The sequence below is a fragment of the Eupeodes corollae genome, chromosome 3, assembly GCF_945859685.1.
Source record: "Eupeodes corollae chromosome 3, idEupCoro1.1, whole genome shotgun sequence".
Lineage (NCBI taxonomy): Eukaryota > Metazoa > Arthropoda > Insecta > Diptera > Syrphidae > Eupeodes > Eupeodes corollae.
The window spans coordinates 48,297,994-48,319,542 of NC_079149.1; the positions used below are offsets into that span (position 1 = coordinate 48,297,994).

Sequence of the window (21,549 nt, forward strand, 5' to 3'; positions counted from 1 at the left end):
TTTAATGAGCTAATCATATTTTGTTGTTGCAGTTCCACATCCGATGAAGAAGGATGTGATTCTGAAAACGATTACGAAAAGCTAAAAGTAATATTGTCAGCATAACAATGAATTGGATTAGAAGATCCAAAAAGGAGAACAGAGCCCTGGCGCTCACAAGCATTTATTTTGTGGTTTTCAGACTTGAATCCATGCAATACTACTTGTATTGAAGGATTCGAAAGGTAAATTCTAATCCAATGAAGGAGGGATTCATGAAAACCGAAAGCACGCATTTCCGATAAGAGAGCCTGATGATTTAAAATGCTTTTGAAATATCAAGTGCAATAATCTTAATTTCTCGAAAACGATGTAAATATTTGCTATTTTGTTCGGTGAGATGAACCATAAAATCCCCAGTGGACCTATTGCTACGAAAGCCATCATACGAAGCTTTCGATCTTTGAGATATTTCTTGAGCTGATAATTAATAAGCGTTTCCATGACCTTGGAAAGAAGTGAATAGACTGGATAAATGCGGTTTTCCACCCGCTCCGAACGAGACCTGAGGGGTAGGCCAGATGAAAAAGCTTACGCAGTTACGCAGCTTTGAAGAACACCTCTTCAGAACAATAGCGGGATACCCTCCGGATACCCTCCGGAATCACCAACTCGCTGAAGTACAGTGGGATCGGAATGCTAACCTACTTGGGTTTCACTTAGTGCCAATACAGCTGTCCTTTTTAAAGCAGTATGGGAAAGAAAGTTCACTCTAAGCCCACGAATATTACAATAATCTACCCTAAAATTTACAACCATTGCAAATAATCAATGAATAAACAAAAAAGACAGACGAAGACTATAAAAAAATATCCCTGAGTTGAACCATAGAATGCTATTCAATACACAAATCCTGACCTGTTAATGCAAAACGGTAAAATTTTGTTTGTCAACAATCAGTTGTCGAACGATGACGTAGCCTGTGTATCAATTGCATTTGTTACAAAACGCAATGCAATTTGATACACATACTAAGCTATGCAACTGTAAGAGAAAAGGGGCAACTGAAGGATGGTACTCACTGTGCTATGCTGAGCTTGGCTTTTCATGATTTTATTATTTTTCGTTGGTTGTTTTTGTTTTATTGCAGTGATTTTAGTGTGGCGTTGTTTATTGTTTTTTTACTTTTTGTTGTTTTTTCAGAACTGTTAATATATTTTTTTATATTTTTTTGTTTCGATTTGTTATTGTTGTTTATTTTTGTATGTTAACATTTGAAATTTATGAAATATACAAATAACACGACTAGTCACATGGACGATCGACGCACGAATGAAGTGCATTACAATAGAAGTTAAGATTTAAAAGTGAAAAACTACTGCTTTTAAACAATTTACACTTGTTGAATTCAAATCACATCAACTTAATTTAATCGAATATAAAACACTTAAAAATCAATATTCACTGCGTTTTAAGTTCGAAAATAAATGAAATCGATTTCGACAAAAATGAATTTTCATTATTATTATTTTCATTCGATTCGGTTATTTTATCATATGAAAAATGCTGTTGTTAATTTTAAGTTAGAATAATTTAATTGTGAACTTTTTTCACAAAAAACTAACCGATACTCACAAAAACAAATAAAAACTGATAAAAATGTTCAGATATAAAAACTGATAAAAAATGTTGAGGACAATAAAAGATATTGACCCCTAACTTTTTTATCCTGCACTAAATCTTATTTATTTCTTGTAAAACTTTTAGAAATATCAACAGACGGGCACGAATAGGAAGTTATCATACAAATCTATGGGGCTGTTTTTTATAACATTAGAAGCTTTGACCAAGACATTTGTGAGGGGACTACAACTGTTAGTTTCGGTCTTAAAACATATTAAAATTCACGAATACTCGCAAAATATTAAGTTTCAAGTTTGAACTCAATCAAGCCAATGGTTTCGGCTGTACTAACAAAAATCAGAGAATTCTTTTTTGTCGACTTATCTACCATTGGAAGGTGATGTTTTTATTCAAATCTCGAATTCAAAAAAATAATGATATAAATAATAATAAGTAGCAAAGAGACACTTTGGCACCCATATTATTTATATTATTTTTTTATAATTTTAGTATTTTATTTATAATTGTGTAGTTTTGAATCAAATTTATGTAAAACACATAATTATTACAAAACGTCTTTTTTTCAAATATTTAAATTCTTTAAAAATCAAAGGAAACAAAAATATAAATTTTTGAATCAGCATTTACATTATTAAACATACATACACTTACAAAAACTCGTAAACAGTGGATGAGTCGGGCTGACTCTGGACCAATATTTGCACTAAATAAATATATTTTCACGACACTGTTAATAAATTTTATTTAAAAAACATTCTTAAAAGTTTAAATGCAAATGTGTTTCACTGGTATAGATATTTTCAATAAATACTTTAGAAAAAAAAGGTCAAAAAGTCTCCTTTCTCCATTTTATTAACCAATGCAGTTTAAGAACAATATAAATTTTATAAGAGAATTCAACAACAATATATTGACAAAAAATTGTTTATAAATTAATTTAATATCTATTGATTGAAATTTAATAAAAACAAACTATGTTTTTTTTTAATGTGTACATCAATAAACAACAAAATGTATTATAATGTCTCGTATTTTTTCTGTTTAACAAATTATAATATTAAATTAATAATTATATTTAATATTTTATAAATAATATTATTATTATCAATAAGATATAAATTATTAATTCAAAAAGCAAATGAGATATATTAGAATTTTCAACATACTAGAAAATTTCACTCATTGCTTTTATTAACAAGAAAAAAACAAACAATGGAAGCAATTTGAGATTTTAAGGTTATTTATGTTTATTTCTTCGTTTTTTACTAAAGGTCTCATCAATCTTTCATTAGGGGAAAGAAGGAGATAGTGAATAGAAAGTTGTTGTTTTTTTTAAAAAAGGAAATTTTATTTAGAGACATTTTTTAATTAATAAGCAGATTTAAATTATTTCGTTTATAAGACTTTTTTCGTACACATAAAATAACAGCAACAATTTAATATTTTAGAACAATAAAATTAAAAAGAAAATTAAAAATGACAAACATTAACATTGGTGTGTTTTTTTTACAAATTGACTGAGTTAAGATTATATTTATATCGATTTAACGAACAAGTATATATTTTGAATGAAATAGGATATTTTATTAATGATTTTTTAAATTTAGAAAACTTGAATGCGGTGATTCTCGCGATCGCAAACCAAAATATTTCCATTCGACATAATAGCAACACCTTCGAGTCCCTTGAATTCACAATCACCTGAACCCCATGAACCAAATGCCTTAAGGAAACTTCCATCTGGATTGAAGATTTGGATGCGATTATTGCCAGAATCAGCAACAAATATATATCCCTGGTCATCGACGGCGACACCCCTGCAAAATTAATTTATATTGAATATCACAATTAAGTTTGTGTATTATATGAGAAGGACACAATCGTAAAATCTCTTATTCCCTAAGTTAAGTTAAGTTATAGGATGATTGGAGTATGTATAAGGTGAGGTATATCGATATACAAAGCTATCGATAACTTACCTTGGGAATTTGAATTGCCCATCGTCAGAGCCTTCTCCGCCAAAAGTAGACAGAACCTTGCCATTGACATCGAAAATCTATATTTGCAAATTGAAAAGATATTCCATTTCATTTTGTTGATATTGAATTGTATAATATAAGAGGTAGAAATTTTTGCTTGCGAACCTGAATTCTATGATTATTTGAGTCAGAAACAATTACTCGATTTGTATTCGATACGGCAATATAGTGAGGATGTTCGAGTTGTCCTTCGCCCCGGCCGCATGAACCAAATTTGCCAACGAAGGAACCATCCGATTGGAAAACCTACAAATACAGCACAAAAAAAAGAATATAGAAAGAAAATCGAAACAAAAATGGAAAACAGACTTTACATTTAATCCAAAAGTTGTAATTGAAAAGACCACCACCACAAAATACCTAACCTATACATCCAAACACACACATATTCGTTTATGTATATGTGTATCCTACTCTTCAAATACAAAGAATTAACAAAAAACAAAAAATACGGAACCAACAAAAAATCGAATATTGTGTTCAAATATGTTTTTTGAGTAAAGGATTTCGTCCTTTCGCATTGAACCATCATCATCATCATGGGGAGATATTTTATTTGTACAATAGGAAGGGCCAAAATACACTGAGTTCCCCTGTATACATATGTATTTTTGTTGTTAACTTTAAAGGGCACCTAAATTCAACAGAAACAACAAAAATAAATAAATCCTTCAGGGCAATGCGAGCATTTGCTTTGATGGAGGCGAACAAAATTGTTTCTAGTAAACTTGCATTAAGGATTAACGCAATCAATTAACTTTTCAATTGTGTTTTAGTTATGGATACGCAAAAGTTTATTTTTTTTTGTTTACTAAGATAGATAAGGTTTTTAAAATTTAATTTTTGGAAATTTTAAGTGCGAGTTATAAAAGAAATAGAATCACAAAATATAAAGACCTTAAAGTATTAGAAATAAGAAAATAAAAAATACTTCTATAAGTACCAGAAAAACTGAAAACTTTTTTTTCAAATTCAAATAAATTCCAAATACCGATAGTTCTATTCACAAAACTAGTTGTACTTGTGGTTAAAACCTTTAATTAAGGAATTGCGTTCTATACAGTGATTTTGAATCCTAGGTGTTTTTTAATGCCACTTAAAATTCTACAATAGTCATTAAGTACTAACGTTCAACTTAAAACATGAAAAATTGGGACTCGATTGAAAATAGTTGAATGAAAATATAACTTTAAAATGAAATATTAGAAAAAATATAGGTTTTCTAATAGAGAAACAATAAAACTGCATTAATTACCTGAAATATTTTCAGACACAAAGAAACATTCAGGCGAAAAATCGATATTTTCAACATTTGACATTTTTTGAAACTGCTCTAGCTTTTAAATTGTTGCTTGAAAAATAAAGTCACTTGAGTATTTTGCAGTACATCATATTATCTAAACTCGTTTGTAAGTTCAAATCTTACATATAACTTAAACCGCTTATTCAAGATCCTGATCAATTGCAATCCCGCTTTTTAAAACCCCGTTAAATCCCTTTTTTTTACAAAAAACGTGCATTAAACTAAGTAACAATAGTATTGAACATCAAAAAGGGAGGGAATAACAGAGTTGGCCAAAGCATGCGATTTAAGAAAGAATATCTATACTTGACAGTACGCCCAAAATTGAGCTCAAGGGTAAATTGCTGAGCATGCCTAGAAGTGCGTTTTCGAAGCATTAAATTCTACATGGTTTTTGAATCCCATTGTTCAATGCTGTTAAGATCAGATTTTAATGAGCTTATCAAGGATGTGAATCAGCGTTTCCATGCCCTTAGAAAGAAGGGACGTAAGTGCGATTGGACTATAGTTTGAGGTTTCAGATATCAATCGAGCTTACAATGGGAACGTCATTGCTATAGTTTAATGAAAAATGTTTCATTTTGATATTTGAAGAATAAAATTAATGTTTTAACAAGAAATCAGTGGATTACATTGTAAAGAGAAGAGCATGGAAACGAAATAGCCAAAATGGCGAGTTCGCACATTTTCGGATCTTTAATCCACTTTGAAGTATTATAAGCTCTTCAAAAAAAATAAAACGGTTCGAGAACTGCGAAATGACGAATGTTTGTTTGTTTATGCCTTAAAAATAAAAATCGTTCACCAATATCTTCCGATTCCATGCCTAAAAAATAATGAATCATAGGTCTGTAGCATGATCCATTCACTGTAACAATCGCAACAGGCTCAAAAACCGTACCAAAAAGAGTCTAGTTAAGGATGGAAAAGATTTTTAGCAATCAATATTGGATTTTCCGATCTCTAAATGCGACATTTTTGCTCATTAACTTATCTTCTGGGGTTGAAATGGAAATCATCACTGAAGTTGCTTCCTCGGTAAAAATCCTGATAATTTTGATACAAGGACCTAATCAGTGAAGATGTGACTTGCTTTAGTTTTTGTATCAACTGAATATTCATAACTTTAGTCCTCAATTGTTATATAAAATACAGCTTAATGTTTTCGTCAATACTACCGTCTACTCGTATATCAGCAATATTAAACGACGCAACTGGTCCCGATTCTTCCCTTCACAAACATGCCCTAAAATCTGAAATTTGTCAGCAATTTTACTATTACCGACCGAGAAGATTCTTTTTACGCTATCCATATAGCTTATGGTGGAAATCAATTGCCTAGAGTGGTCTAGCTCTCAAGTAAATTGATAGAGTATTACGATGCAAGAAGTTAACAAACTTTTACACTAAATGGTTGTCGTCAAAATATCACAAATAAACATAATACTATCATTTTTCTTCTCGCCTCAAGAGTTTGTATACCAAGCAATAGACATTTCGAATAACAAGAATGATGACAACCTTTAGCATATTTTTCAAAAATATTCCAAATAGCAAATCTGAGACTTTAACTTAGTTGTAAAGCTCGAAACAACACAGTAAAAAAAAAATTAACTGATAAGAGGTCCTTAAACTCTAATGAGTTTCTTTTGATGAATTCGGAACGGAATTTGCTTTGGATAAAACAAAATGAATTTTGTAACTATTATATTATTGTATCACCCAAGTTTTAGAAGCATTCAAACTTTTTATCATCCACATACACAAGGCAATGAGAATTTTTAAGAACATTTGAAAGATCGCTAACAAAAATTGTTAATAATATGGGACCAAAATGACTACCTTCTGGAACACCAGATGTTACATTAATTTAATTTGTATTTGACCAATTATTATGAAGAAAACATTTAACTAGCGTTTGTTGGGAGCGATACTCTTGAATTTAATGTGGAAGAATATGTAAGTTAACCCTGCGATGGGATTTTACAAAGTCTTTTACATGAATTCTACTAGATTAGAACTGGTAGACCTGCCTTTGAGAAAACTATGTTAATATTACTAACATGTTACTTTTGTGATGAATTTAAATTTATCTTGACCAAGGTTATCTAGTACTTTTGGAACAACAGCTAGTTTAGTTATTGGTGTATAATTCGTTACCAAGCTTTTTTTATCTAGTATTCAAAATCGGATAAATGAGAAAGAATTTTCTCTTATTTGAAAAAAAAAATAAAATAAAAATAAATATCATTAAATAGTTGTAGTATCAAAAAAACAAGAACTTGCATAATGACGAAAAACAATAGGGAACAATCCTAATACATCTCAGTCTTGTTAGGTTTAAGTTTACAGAAAGCATCTTCAATATCACATAAGTCAAAGCATATACTAGAACAATCGAAAACAGATGGCAAAGAATTAAATAATTTAAAATTTATTGATGAAAACCTAGAAGGCGTATAAATACTCTAAAAGTACTGTTTTAAGTGTGTTTTGCTTCATTTTTATTGATGGCGAAATTTTTACCTTTGAAATAACAAAAGATGAAAGCTTTATAAGTAAAATTGAAGAATTTAATATGAAATAAAGTTTTTGTAGGAATCTGAAAATAAAATACAAATTTATCTCTAAGAACAAAAAGTATTGAGTTATTGAGTACGATTGTATTGTACTTGACTTAACTTCAAGTACAAGTAAGGAAATCCCGGTAAAGCAACTTAAGATATTTGAGTATGGTTGCACAGAATTGTTTTTTATGTTTTGCAATTGCAATAGGAAACTTATACAGTTTTAACAATAGCTGTTGATCAAATGTTGACAAGTGTTTTTAAATATTTTCAAGTACTCTACTGAAACTTTTTTCTCATAATTTCTACCTATACTTCAGTGTTCGAAGTATTTCTTATGCACCTTTATGTTTTCAAATATTTGTAATACTGCTCAAGTACTTAAAATACATGAATCTCAAATGTTTTAAGTACATACTACCTACTCAAGTTCAAAATTATTCTACTTAAATAAAATACTCCTATGAAACAATTTATTTCTGCACTAACTTAGGAATACTAATACACGAAGGTACAAAATATCCCACGAGAATATATTCAAACTTTGTTGCATTTTAAAACTCAAAACTTTCATATCAAAGGACTTTGATGGTGGTCTAGAAATATCCTAAGGACTTACTCTATATTATAATATCTAAGATATCTAAGGGATTATAGAATTACCTTTGCTTACAAGGCATAATTTACAAAAACCACAATACTCTTAAACATACCTACACATACACACAGGCAAAAACTTGACTTACACCTAAGTAACTAAATTAACTCTACATAGAGTACACGGATAGGGAAATTATTATATAAATTTGTATGCTTTTGACGCAGCCTTAAGATAAGCCTCAGCCCTCACAATTATTTGCATGTAGTGTATTTTGTGTAGGTATACATCCAAATTAGTCCCCATTATCCTTACCAAAAACTAAAGCCTTAAACAAATTGAATGGAACACATTTTAAGCATTATACAACGTTTAAACCGCAATATGTCACATTAGGTTGAAATTCAACAATAAACGGATCCGGATGTAAGGATAGAATAGACGGATATAGATATAGAGATATAAATATAAATATGTACAAAAACACACATACCTGAACTCTGTGGTTTTCTTTGTCGCATACGTAGATAAACCCTAAGGCATCTGTGGTAACACCCCATGGATAATTGAATTTACCATCCGCAGTACCTTGTGAACCAAACGCTCTCAGGAATCTGCCCTGTGGATCGAGGACTTGAATGCGATGATTATATCTGCAAATACACGCAGAAAATACGATTTCAGTTTTAGTTGTTACGAGTAATTCGCGCCACAATTCGTTCGAATCAATCGGTTCGCCACAAATTGTAAGCGAATACGAGTTGAAAATTGGAAATATACCATGAAGCACATATGAACACTAAAACTACAGTACCTACCTATCGGCTATGATGTATTGGCCAATACGATTGACAGCAACACCAGCTAGGCAATCAAATTCACCCTCACCGTTACCATATTCGCCGAATTCCTTGACAAATATGCCATTAGAATCGAAAACTTGGACGCGATGATTCGATGAATCAGCCACCACGATGCTATTGTCGGGGCCGACGGCTAGGCCGCGCGGCCATGTAAAGGATCCGGGCTCGCTCCCCCGGCCCCCCAATTGGAACAGCTGTTGTCGTTTACGTAGGTATAACTGTCTAGGGGAAGTACCTGCTACTCCTGTTATACCGGCTGCTACCGTAGGGGAGGTAGGGGAGCCTAGCCCGTTTTTTGAATCATCGTCCGATGATGCAATTTCGTTTGCCTGACGCAATGGCAGGCCTAGGCTCAATCGGCGCGATGCCGACGATGATGTCCCTGATGTTCCCGACGATGATGGCAAATGACTGCTGGTCGAGGGTGCGTCACGACTGTCCTTGACTGTCTTGTTACCATATTTGTTCTTAAGGTATCGCGCCCATGAGCTTAGAGCCTCGCCATCTTTATTTGCTGCAGCTGTAGCGCTGCGGTCGGGTGAATTGTCACGTGATTTAAGAGCGTGTGATGAACGACTACGGGAGAGGTCAGAGCCGGCTCCGTATGAGGATCCTCCGTATCTGAAAAATAAAATAAAAGTAGGTTTTTTTTTAAAGATGTTTAAAAGTAGAGAAATTATGATTGATTTTATTGTTTTTGAAAAACACAGTCATGTTAAAAAAAAATAAATGAACAAAATAAAAACGCGGACAATAAAAAAAAATGTACAAATCAAAATCCAAAAAAGAAAAAAAACTCAACAACGAATTACGAAAAACACGATAACGGACAAACGAAAACATTATTTTTGACTATTACTAAAATTTTAATGACTTAATTTAAAAAAATAAAATTATAAAACTATTTTACTAAAGCGCTATGTCGAAAAAATGATTTTTTTATTTTATTTATGAAAGAAAAGAAATGAAACCAAAAACAAAATAAATAATATGGTTTGTTGATTCTACTCCGGATTATCTTTTTTTTTTGTTCAAATGTTTAGTATTGTAATTTTGTTTAAGTAGTAGTGAAAAAGAAACTAGAATGTAGTAGTAGTAGTATAAAAAAGTACTAGAAAGTAGTAGATAGTAGTATTATTCTGGAATCGCACCTTGAAGCTAAATAAGCAGATGGTGAAGCTGTTGTTGGCGATACAGGTTCATCAATATCCTCATCATCATTTCCCAATGTATGGGATGATCGACTGCGTGCCAATCGATTGCGGCGTTCCTTCATTGCAAGATAACGAGACCGACCTGTACCATAGCGGCTATCCGAATCGTCTCCGGTTCCATTGGCATCTTCTTCGGGTGGTGGCTGAACAATTGCAGTGCTCTTGCTCTTATTTAAAAAGCGACTTGTATAGCTGCAAATTTATTTTTGGTTTGTTGATTTTTTTCATGGGATGGTTTTATACATAATTAATTTATTAATTTATGTTTTTTGATTTGTTTTTTTTTTTTTTTTAATATGAAATTTTGAATCAATTACTTATTATTTTGGTATTTGGCCTCGCTTCGATGGATTTCTTTTGGAAGAGGTTTATCAATGTTTTTGTATATTTTTTGTTTTTGTTATTTAGCTTTGCCTTTTTATTTACAGCACTGATGGGCAATAGTTAAATGACAAAACCAATCAAAATTAGTTGAAATGTTGAAGAAGGGGCATTAGGTTTTTGAAACAGGGCAGGTTTATAGTTGTTTAGTGTAGTTTGGCATTTACAAGAATGACAAATTGATAGAAAATTTTGTATGGTTTTCCTTTTCTATCGAAATTCAAAATGTTTACTGCGAACAATACACCTATTGGAGAAATGTATGTTTGATACTTCAAAAACGACAAAAAGCAGACTTGAAAACTTGAAAAAAAACAATGATTTGAAAAATAACACAACTGGATTCAACTTTAACCTCAAACTTCAGTTCTTATGTATAGACTGTAAAGTTCTCTTAATTCTCAGAATTTGAAGGGAAAAAATAGAAATTGAAGGTATTTGAGGTTTTGATACATTGCGAATGAAGTCATGAGTGAATTTAAATTTAAATAAAATTCTAAAAACTTTTAAACAACAAACTTTTTTCAACTTTAGAAAAATCTTCTAAAATGTTGTTTGCATGATTACTGATTTTCAATAATATACTGACCTTGAGGAAACGAAGAAACAAAACTTTCAATTAAAATATTCAAAAATAAAAGACGATAAAACATAAAATAATAAATAACAAATTATACAAAGAAAAAATACAAAAATAATAAAAATGTGTGTTTCAGCAATGATCTAGTAGTGCATAAGTTTAAAAAATATAGCACATCTACAAAATTGCTTGTGCTTTTGTTTCTGTGTGTATAAAACATAAAAATTGTTTTAATTTTATAACAAAAAAAAATAGAAAATCAAAACAATTTAATTAACAAAAAAATAAACAAATATTTAATAATTTGCTCTTAACATTTATTGTACTGTGTAATGTTTATGTTATTAGTTTGTTAGTATTAAATATATATTTAGCCTCGAAAAAAAAGTATTTTTGTATCAGAAACAATAAATAAGAAAAATGTAAGAGTACTGTAGTTTTGATGTTTACACGATTTGGTTTTTGAGGTTCAATTCAATTGGCCACGGTTATCTTTACGAGGAAAATTAAATAAAAATATTTTTTGTTTAAAATTGAATTGCTATCTATTTTATCTAACAAAATCAAAGCAAATTCAATGGCGCAGATATTGAAGAGATCAAGAAATGACACGTTTGACTTTTTGTCAAGGGCTAGGAGGTTTCTTGATTGGTTAACTAGACTGAGAAGGACAAGTTCTTCTAGTTCTTAACCTAGGGTTTTTAATTTAAAATCTATACATAAATGGTTTTCAAACACTTTAAAGAGTCCTCAATGACAGATGATATTTGACCCTTGAAAACTACGCCATTACTAAAAACTAATTTGGCCAGATTTCCTTAAAACAATATTTCTTATCCAAATTTTTCATAATTTTTTTTTAATAAATCGATTTATCAAAAATCCTCTGTGGCACAATTCACAAAGAATGAAAAGAAATGCAAAGTGAATTGAGTATTATATTGTATTTTCTTTCACTGCCAATCCGTCTGAGAAAATTCTCAGAAATCTTTGAAATATAAACTTGATAAATGATACTTTTTAAAGTGTTGAAATTGTTACGGTTTAATATACAAATATGTATGATGAATCTTAAAACTGAATCACGCTTAGGTCGTTTTAAAGCACTTTTTTTAAATCGGAAACAGTGAAACTGGTGGACAAGATTTAGCTGTAGAACAAGCTTCTGTCATAGTTGAAAAAAAAACTGAGGATATTGCTGTTGTAGCTAGCAGTGTTGAAGAAATTCAAGGTTTGTCGATTTCTCCTCGATCTTTGAAATTTGCAACAAAATCATAACAATTTTAATAAAAAATTAATTTTAAATACATAATTTTAAACTCGGAGGGTAGGATACTCAGAAAAACAATCGCATTTGGATCTTCGAAAATACAAGAATAAATGTTGAAAAATCTCTCCACTTTTAGTATTGATTTTTGACTAGCGTTAGTGGTGTTGATTGGGCCTCATAAAGCGTGATTTTGTAGCTATTATCTTTTTCGCAACACTGGTTTAAACAGCTGACGCTCGTTTTGTATTTTGTTTCACTGTCAAACATTTTCAGTTTAACCAAATTTAACCATGAATCGTCTTACAAACGAACAACGATAGAAAATAATTTAATTTTATTATCAAAATGCGTCCTCTGTTAAGAAAGTTCACCGCACTTCTTCCATTTAATTGTGTTCAGCGATGAAGCTCATTTCTGGCTCAATGGGTACGTAAATAAGTAGAATTGGCGATTTCGGAGTGAATATCAACCAGAAGCATTGCAGTAGCTACCAATGCATCCAGAAAAGATAACAGTGTGGTGCGGTAGATTTGATTTATAGATTTACAGTGCTTTAAGCAATTTGCAAAAAAAAAAATCTTAACTGAAGTATTGAAAAAAATTTACTTTAAATGTTTACCTTTTAAAATCATCGCTTACGGAATATAGCAAAAAGTAATACTTTTTGTAAATTGAAATCAATTGGTTGAGGGGACTGTTTTTACCATAGTTCGATCTGCTTGATATTTGATATAGGACGTAAAGGAACTTGTCTTCTAATACTTGAGCGGTTATAAATAATGTTTCAATGTTCCAAAATTGATGCTAATATGACTGACCCTTAGATTAATTTTATAATAAAGCACAGCTGAAAGTGATGAAAGATTTATGAGCCTGAGCCTATGCTTGTACGGTGGAAGTTCGAGCCCATTGGCCCATGGGTAGAAACGGACGCCGAAGCGCATGAATCTTCTTTGTACTCCTTTAATTCTGTTTATACGGAATAAAAGGAAGCCATATTCCAATATTTGTCTTAACAAATGATATATAAAGAAGTTTAAGAATATAAGGATCGCGAAAAGCATGTGAAAACCGTTTTTATAAATCCGAGTGTCCTATTTGCTTTTTTAATAATATAGACATAATGATTTCTGGAAGTTAATTTTGAGTCAAGAATAATACCTAGGTGAGAGGAAGCAGAGTATTTAGTCAAATAAGAAGAGTCTAATTGCAAATTGAAACATTTTGTTTGCGTGTAAGACACATTGATTTGCATTTGTCTATGTTTAGTAAAAGCTTATTTATAAAACACCATTCGCGGAAACTATTAAGATCATCTTGTAAGAGTAAACAGTAGTCAAGTGAGTCAAAAAGTTTGAAAATTTTAATGTCATCAGCGTAATTAAAACAGGTGAGTGTTTTATAATAGAAGGTAAGTAGTTAAGGTACGAAACAAACAGTAAAGGTCCTAAGTGGCTACCTTGTGGTACGCCAGTGTTAAAGCTCAATCCCGCTTCAATTGACGCATTGGAAGTCAACATTAAATTTTTTTTTTTTTTTTTTTTTTTGAAAAATGCAAAACACTTTTACCTTAAATCGACTGAGCTAACGAGCTGTGATTAAGATTTAGAATTTTACTAGGGACTATTAGCTTGAATTCCCAATTGTAAAATGGTCCATTCCATCTACTGTTCTTATAAGAATAATTTTACATAGTTATAATCTTAGGGTTCACTATATTTGTATCTAATTATCAAGATCATCTAATAAAGGAATTTTCCAAGGACATAATATATCGAACTGTTCTGCACAAAGCCGTGTCTTCAAATATTTCGAAATTCGTCTTCCGAAAATATTTTCTTAATTAAAAAATAAAAATGTTAAAATCGTTCACAATTAATTATTTAAATCATTTTTAAAGTTTAGTAAATTGCTTAAAATGGCTTTAAAATTTTACTTAATAGTTCAAAATGTTGTGTCATATCGAAATAAAACCTCTTACTGGATTAATCAAATCTAGAAAAACCTAACTGATGTTCGTTCGTTTAATTTTATGAAAAAAGTAAAAATAGTGCCCTTAGGTGGCATATTTTTGAAGAAATTTTACACTGTCCATTTAAGAGTGCAGTTAAATTCATAGACCCCACTTTATTTCTATCTTCGATACATGAATTATGATCAGAATGAAAACAGTTAAAAGAATTTAAGAAAGTTGGTACAGACAAAAAATTAAACAATATCTAAAATTTTGATAACTTTAAGTTTTTAGTAATATTTTTTTTTTTAAGTAAATATTAAACAGTAACTAGTTGATACTTTAATCCTGACTAAATAAAGACAACGTGTTCTGGTATAAATATAATGAATGTTTTCTTGTTAATAAAAATTTATCGATGAAAAGGTAGTTTTAATCTTTGGAAAGGGTAAAAAAGGGTCAAAGTATTTTATTAATAAAAATAGAAAATAAACACTCTTAAAATTGTTGTTTAATTATGATTCCAAACCAAAAGAAAATCAACGAAATGTGTTTTATAAAAAATTTAGAAAATAGAATAATTGATTTTGTTTGATTTTTGGAAAATGTCCATCTGGCAGCACTGGCTGTTGAGAAAAAATAAATAAAACTAAGAAGTTTGATACAAAATTAAAAATACTAATTTACCTATTTGTAAACTAATACTGTTGTTTTGAATTGTAAAAGCCTCACAACTACTCGAATAACGAGTGCAATGACCAGAATAAAAAGTCCTATTTCACGAATAATCGATGTACTATAAAAATAGTTATAGATAATAATAAAAAAAAACAAGTTCATGAACGCTATTAAAAAATAAATGTATTTAATTTCTACAAACGGGTATAATCGTACTTATTGTACATAGTTGCTTCGAAGCACTTGGAAAATGTTGTTTGTCCTAAAATAACTAAAACTACTGAAAATATAGTGAATTTAGATTTACAAAATACTTTTAGCAAATTTAACCCGAGTGAGTAAAATCGAAACAGAAACATAAAACAAGTATTTTCTTCTATTTATCAGAAGTTTTCTTCATTTTTTAACTTTAACATGAAACAACTTCATTCCGCATAATTTCATCTTGAATGTTTGCCCTTAAAAATCTTATAGCTTTTAAACCTAATAAAATAGTTGTTTAATAGTGTTTTTTGAAAACATCAAGTTACCTATTTTTTGAAGTCTTTAAATGAAGGCAAAAAAGTTCAAAAGAATCATACTGTTTTCCAAAAACCAGAGCCTAGAAAATACCATCAAAAATATTTGTCTTCCCTTATGAATACCTATAAGAAAATGAACACTTTAAGAAGAAGGCTAATAAAAACATAAATAGACATTAATTCAAAGTCAGTTATATGTGATGTGCATATGTCCCGGGCGCCATTTAACCTAAAACTTTCTAAATACCGTATGTCGTGTTCAAGTTTCAACTTTTTATTCCTGAATTCTATTTTTAAACTTGTTTTCTTCTAAGTACTTAGTTTTCCTATGGTTATACTTATAAGTCCATTAACCAGTTAAGCAAAAGAGTCATTTAAGTATTTTGGTAGTTTGAAAAGTTTCATCAAATTTATATTACAATTCTCTAGAGCTTAGAAATGAATTTGTGTTAACAACAACAACAAACATCATAGCCATTGTTATAAAATGAAAACAATCAAACATATTTACATAGTGCTTCGAAGCAATTTACAATAAAATCTCATCTAAATAACATTTTAAAAAATGAGAAAGACTAAAATAAAAAAGTTGAATAAATAAAATTGTTAAAATAAATTAAAAAAAAAAAACGTGCAGCGTCAATTGAATTGAACTCAAAACTGTTTGATTTTATTTTATGTTTTGTTTATTTTTTCAAATAAATTGTTAGTATTTCGTGTTCCATTTTTGTCAATAGTGTCGTTTGTAGTATTTGCTTATTAGAAAAATAAAATAATAAAAAAAAAGACAAAAACAAAATTAAAAAAAGAAATAAATTTATTTAGAAATAATTTTAATTTACCTGCTTCCCGAAGCTCCATAACGATCTTCTGTGTCATGGTGGGCTGCAGGAGTTGGCCGACTACGAGTTGAGGATGCACTGCCGTAACTGCTGGTGTTTGGAGTGTATCCGGAAGGCCGATTGGAATCGTCTCGTGAATTACGTCGTGCCTCAAGACGTTCCCTATAAGTGGTTGCACTGGTTGAGGCTGGTGCAGCTGGAGTCTTAACTGGTGGCTTTTTGCTGGCTTCATCTTCGGACTCCTCGGTTGAGGTTTCTTCTTCGGTGCTCGACTCGGATTCAGCCTTTTTCTTCTCGGGTGTGGTGTGAGTGTGTTGTGGCAAGAAGCGACTTACAAATGGCTTCTTTTCGGGGACTGGTGTGGCGGTGACACTTTCAGCACGACCACGTGGAGTTGAGGTCTCACGGACTGTCGATTCCCTTGGGGTGTAGCGGGACCTTGATGTTGTGTCTGAGGTTGTTGCTGCTGCAGTTGTGGTTGCAGATTTTGATGGAGTCGCTGCCGAACTTGAACTCTCAGTTGAAGCGGTTGAATCACTGCTGGCTGAGCGAGTTGGTTTTTTGACAGCTGTCACCGCAGCTGGAGTTGGTGGTTTCGACTGTTGAGGAGATGTAATTGATCCATCAGATTCTTCTTCAGAATCGCTGTCAGCCTGAACAGAGAGATAATAGATGGACGCAAAATGATGATGAGGATGTGATAGAACATATATAATTGTAAAATGTAGACATGTATTTTTTTTTTGGAAAATAGAAACAGAGAGAAAGAGACAGAGAAACAATGATTTTGAAAAATGACAATTAAAAAATGCAAACAACAGAGACACAGAAGCGAAATTAAAATACAGTGAGGTTGATATTTGTTCTTTGAATTGAAATGATAAATGTTCGTGGATTCGTTCATCACTGTGAATATACGATTTAATCGAAATTATTTTTTTTTGTTTTGTATTTGTTGTCGTTTATTTTTAAATGAATGTGAATGATGTGTTAAAAATTATACGATGGTGAAATGTTTAATGTAATCGGGTAATTTATTTGTGATTTATTATTTTAATAGCCTTTTGACAGCTTGTATATATACAATACGCTGTGCAGTTATTCAATTTCAATTTTAAATTGTATGTGCATCAGTTATTTAAAGGACATCAATAACACCATTATTGCGGCATAGGTAATGTTTTGTCATAATTTACAGGTATTTGTACAGATAAACAAATATTGGCATTTGAATCATTTGTATGTATGATTAAACTGGAATTAAATTTTGAGAAAAAAAAATGCAACACTACATCCACCTTAAATCCTTTTTTTGGAGCTGATGGTAATGGAAATACATGTATGTTCGATTTTTTTTTTATTTAAAATCAAAAAAGGAGGAAAACAAAACGATGCTGCCAATCAAAATTTAATTTACTTTGGTTGAAAATAATAAATTAATGCAAACCACATAATTTAGCAGATTTTAATGCAAATTAAATAGTGTTTAAAAGAGACCTAGATTCCAATTGGACGTTAACGTAATTTTATTAAATTAAAATACTGAAACAATATGAAAATAATAGGACAAACAGCAATGATTGATATCATGAGCTTGAATTTAAAATATGTTATTTTTTAACTCATATTTTGGAAGAAAATTTAATAAACTTGTGACGGGTTATCCATTTCTAGGCTAGATTTCGACATCTGTCAAACTAAATTGATCAACCAATATATTTTTTCATTTGAAAGTCTTACGATCAGGGGTACATCGTAGTAGAACCGCAGTGTATGTTGAGAACATGGAAAGACCACTTCTCCAAATTAAATAACGGCGATGACGAACCGAATTCCGCTGTAAGGGAGATAGAACACTCAACCTAGGCGACGCAGATTAACAATTCCTCCTACCCCACCTCGACGAAGTGAAGATAGCTACATATATCTAAACTGAAGTCAAATAAAGCTGCTGGAGCTGACGGCATCGCTGCCGAACTATTTGAAGCAGCAGGCGATGACTTGGTAAGGGGCATGCACCAACTCATCAGGAAAATATGGTCAGAAGAAAGCATACCCAATTCATAAAAAGGAGACCCTCTAAATTGCGCCAACTACAGAGGCATCAGTCTCCTTAACATTGCGTATTAATTGAACGTTCGTCCTTATCAGAGTGGCTTCAGACCAGGAAAGTCCACTATCGACCAAATATTCACACGATGACAGATCTTGGAAAAAACACAGGAGCTTCAAATCGATACCCACCATATTTTTATCCATTTTAAAGCCGCGTATGACAGCATCCATAGGGAAGAGCTCTACAGAGCAATGTCTAGTTTAGGCATCCGTTATCCGTTTGTGCAGAATTACGATGGAGAATGCACGCTGCTCTATCAAGGTCGGAAAAAATCTTATAGATGCATTCGATGTCAAAAAATGTTTTTGACAAGGCGATGCATTGTCATGCGACTTCTTCAATATCGTTTTGGAAAGAATTGTGCAAAATTCAACCTTCAACACTAGAGGCACAATCTTTCAAAGGTCCATCCAATTACTTGGATACGCAGATGATATTAATATACGTATTTAGAAGATCAAAGCGTGTTGTCAGTGGTGCGTTTTTAAACATTGCAACGGAAGCGAGGAAGATGGGTTTAGTGGTCAATGTGGACAAGACCAATTATATGCTGTTATTAAAAAGGACATTAAAAAACCACTATAAACACAGACAACGACACAAGGCTGAAATTAAACGAAGAATAACTCTTGCAAATCTCTGCTTTTTTGGACTTAGAAAACGATTGAGTAGTAAAGTTTGCTAAAATCACCATCTATAAGACACTCATCATCCCGGTTCTCAGTTATGGCGCTGAGGCCTGTACTCTGTTAAAAAAAGATGTGAGCGTCTTAGGATGCTTCGAGAGAAAAATTATTCAGGTTATTTTTGGTCCCGTATGCATATTTGAGAATGGAAGAGAAGATATGATGACGAACTATATTGGCTGTACAGCGACACTGAACTAGTTAACAGAATTAAGGTCCAACGGCTTAGATGGGTGGGCCATTTAGAGTAATTGGACATCAACGCTCCAGCCCGGAAGGTCTTCCAATACAAAAGGACAGCGTAGTAGTGGAAGATCGCGACTTAGGTGGCGCACGCAGATGGGTGAAGACCTCAACCCAATTGGAGTGCGAAACTGGCGACAGCAAGCTAGGGACCGAGCTTACTGGAGTCGCACCGAGCGGGCTGTAGCGCCACCTTAAGTATGTAAGTAAGTCTGACATTTACGAAAATGGATCGCTTAACTATTGCATACAAAAATGGTGATTCTGCCACAGCTACATATCGTGCTTTAAGAGGAGATTATGAAGAAATTTGAAGAGACTGGATTGGTAACACATATTGTAAGGCCTGTGTATCATCGTTTCGCTCGTACCACTGCAAATATTGCTGCTGTAAGTGAAAGTCTTGCCGAAGACCCGAATGTGTTGATTTCTCGTCGTTCTCAGGAATAAGGACTGTCTTTGGTTCGGAGGTGTGATCGGACCCTACTTTTTCAAAAACGAAGATGGAACGACTGCTACCATCAATTCGGCCCGCTATGTTCATATGATCACCGATTTTTTTTCACTTGATATTTAAGAATACGACTTGGAGAATAAGTTGTTTTAACAAGACGGTGCCACATGCAACATAACTCTAGCGAATATGGCTTTATTGCAGGAGACATTTCCTGACAGGGTAATTTCTCGTTGTGGCAATTATGTGATTTGACAACTCTGGATTTTCTTTGAGGGGCTACGCGAAAGACTGTGTTTATGCAGATAAACCTTTAACTCTTGAGCACAAGGGGTTTTGGGTTCAATCCCTGCCTGTGTCACCTAACTTTTTTCACAGGTACTGCAGCCTCTTGCGAGGAGGAAAAGTGCTTTCTCAAATTAGTCGTTCGGATTCAGTATACACAGTACACACTATAGGTCCCTTCCATCTCTGGCAACATTACTCGAACACAGGAATGGTTGAAAGTTGTAATTCACTAGGCCCTGGTTCTTCATGGACTGTTGCGCCGCCTAATTTTTTTTAAAGTGTGTCCTGCACGGAAAGCTACTTTAACCTAACCTTACCTAACCATGTATTACCATATACCTAAAAGTATTTCATGCTTCCAACATAGCAAAAGTGGTTCCTGAAATTCACAATAAACAAAACTATTTTTGAATTTGAATTTTCATCATTCGACAGATGTTTCTAAGTTTCAAAATTGAAGTCTGGGACCTTTTTATGCATATTATTTGGTATCCGTACCTTTGAGACTTTTTTCATCAGGTCAGGGTTTCTAGAAAATGTCTTTAGAAATGTTAATGATGAATAAGAATTAAAGCAAACAACTGAATGTCTTGAGAATTTAATTTCTCACTTGAGACTAATTCTTTTTTTTGAAAGGACCTTTTCACTGTTTCGTCTGGCATATAAATGCATAAAGATTCAATTATAATTTTTTTGTAAGAAAATAGTCTGGTCTATGATTTTTTTTCTGTTCATATAATTCTGGTTATAAGTATTTCAAAAAATATCCCTTTTTTAATTGAGGTTTTTATTGCATATCTAAATTTAACTCATGGTATAATGGCTTTGTTGGGTTAAAGCATTAAATTTGAAATGAAAGTGTTAATTTCTTTTTTGTTGTGCTTTTTTTCAATTACTTAATTTGTACACGTTTTTAATTTAATTCCTAAACAAGAAAAATGATTATGTTTTGATTATTGAATATAAAATTTGTCATTTCAACAAAAGTGAACCATGATGACTGTTTGGTGTTTTAATTTAATTCTGTCTCTAGCAAAAAACAGACAGTAACATTTTATGTTTCAAACTACCAATTCTATCGACGTTTTTTTAAAATTAAAGTTTCTTTTTAAAATAGTTGTCCAAAAATAAGTTTTGAAGGTTTTAAAATCAAATTAACTGATTAAGCTATGATTATAGACACCAAGGCCTATTCTGTTCAGTTAATACAATTTTAAGACGAAGTAGAAGTTCAAGACCGTTTTGGAAATATGTACTATGCATTCTTAGTTGGTTATCCAATTTTGGTTTTAAACTATTGAGTTAAGAAGTAAATTAATATATAAAATA

The 21,549-nt window shown here is 31.7% G+C and overlaps 1 protein-coding gene across 4 annotated transcripts in view; it reads right to left on the minus strand.

The window, feature by feature from the left end:
* Nucleotides 1-2,960: 2,960 nt before the first annotated feature.
* The window catches only part of LOC129952702 (RING finger protein nhl-1), a 162,235-nt gene continuing 143,646 nt past the window's right edge, over nucleotides 2,961-21,549 (minus strand). For 2 of the 4 annotated variants that reach the window (XM_056065476.1, XM_056065477.1), the window contains 7 exons: nucleotides 16,434-17,086; nucleotides 10,145-10,399; nucleotides 8,949-9,614; nucleotides 8,624-8,783; nucleotides 3,768-3,908; nucleotides 3,603-3,679; nucleotides 2,961-3,440 (listed from right to left, as the gene is read on the minus strand). In XM_056065476.1, coding sequence (XP_055921451.1) covers nucleotides 3,227-3,440; nucleotides 3,603-3,679; nucleotides 3,768-3,908; nucleotides 8,624-8,783; nucleotides 8,949-9,614; nucleotides 10,145-10,399; nucleotides 16,434-17,086 — 2,166 coding nt within the window. In that variant the 3' untranslated portion in view covers nucleotides 2,961-3,226. The remainder of the gene's footprint in view (nucleotides 3,441-3,602; nucleotides 3,680-3,767; nucleotides 3,909-8,623; nucleotides 8,784-8,948; nucleotides 9,615-10,144; nucleotides 10,400-16,433; nucleotides 17,087-21,549) is intronic. The other 2 variants (XM_056065478.1, XM_056065480.1) reach the window with 2 other exon arrangements.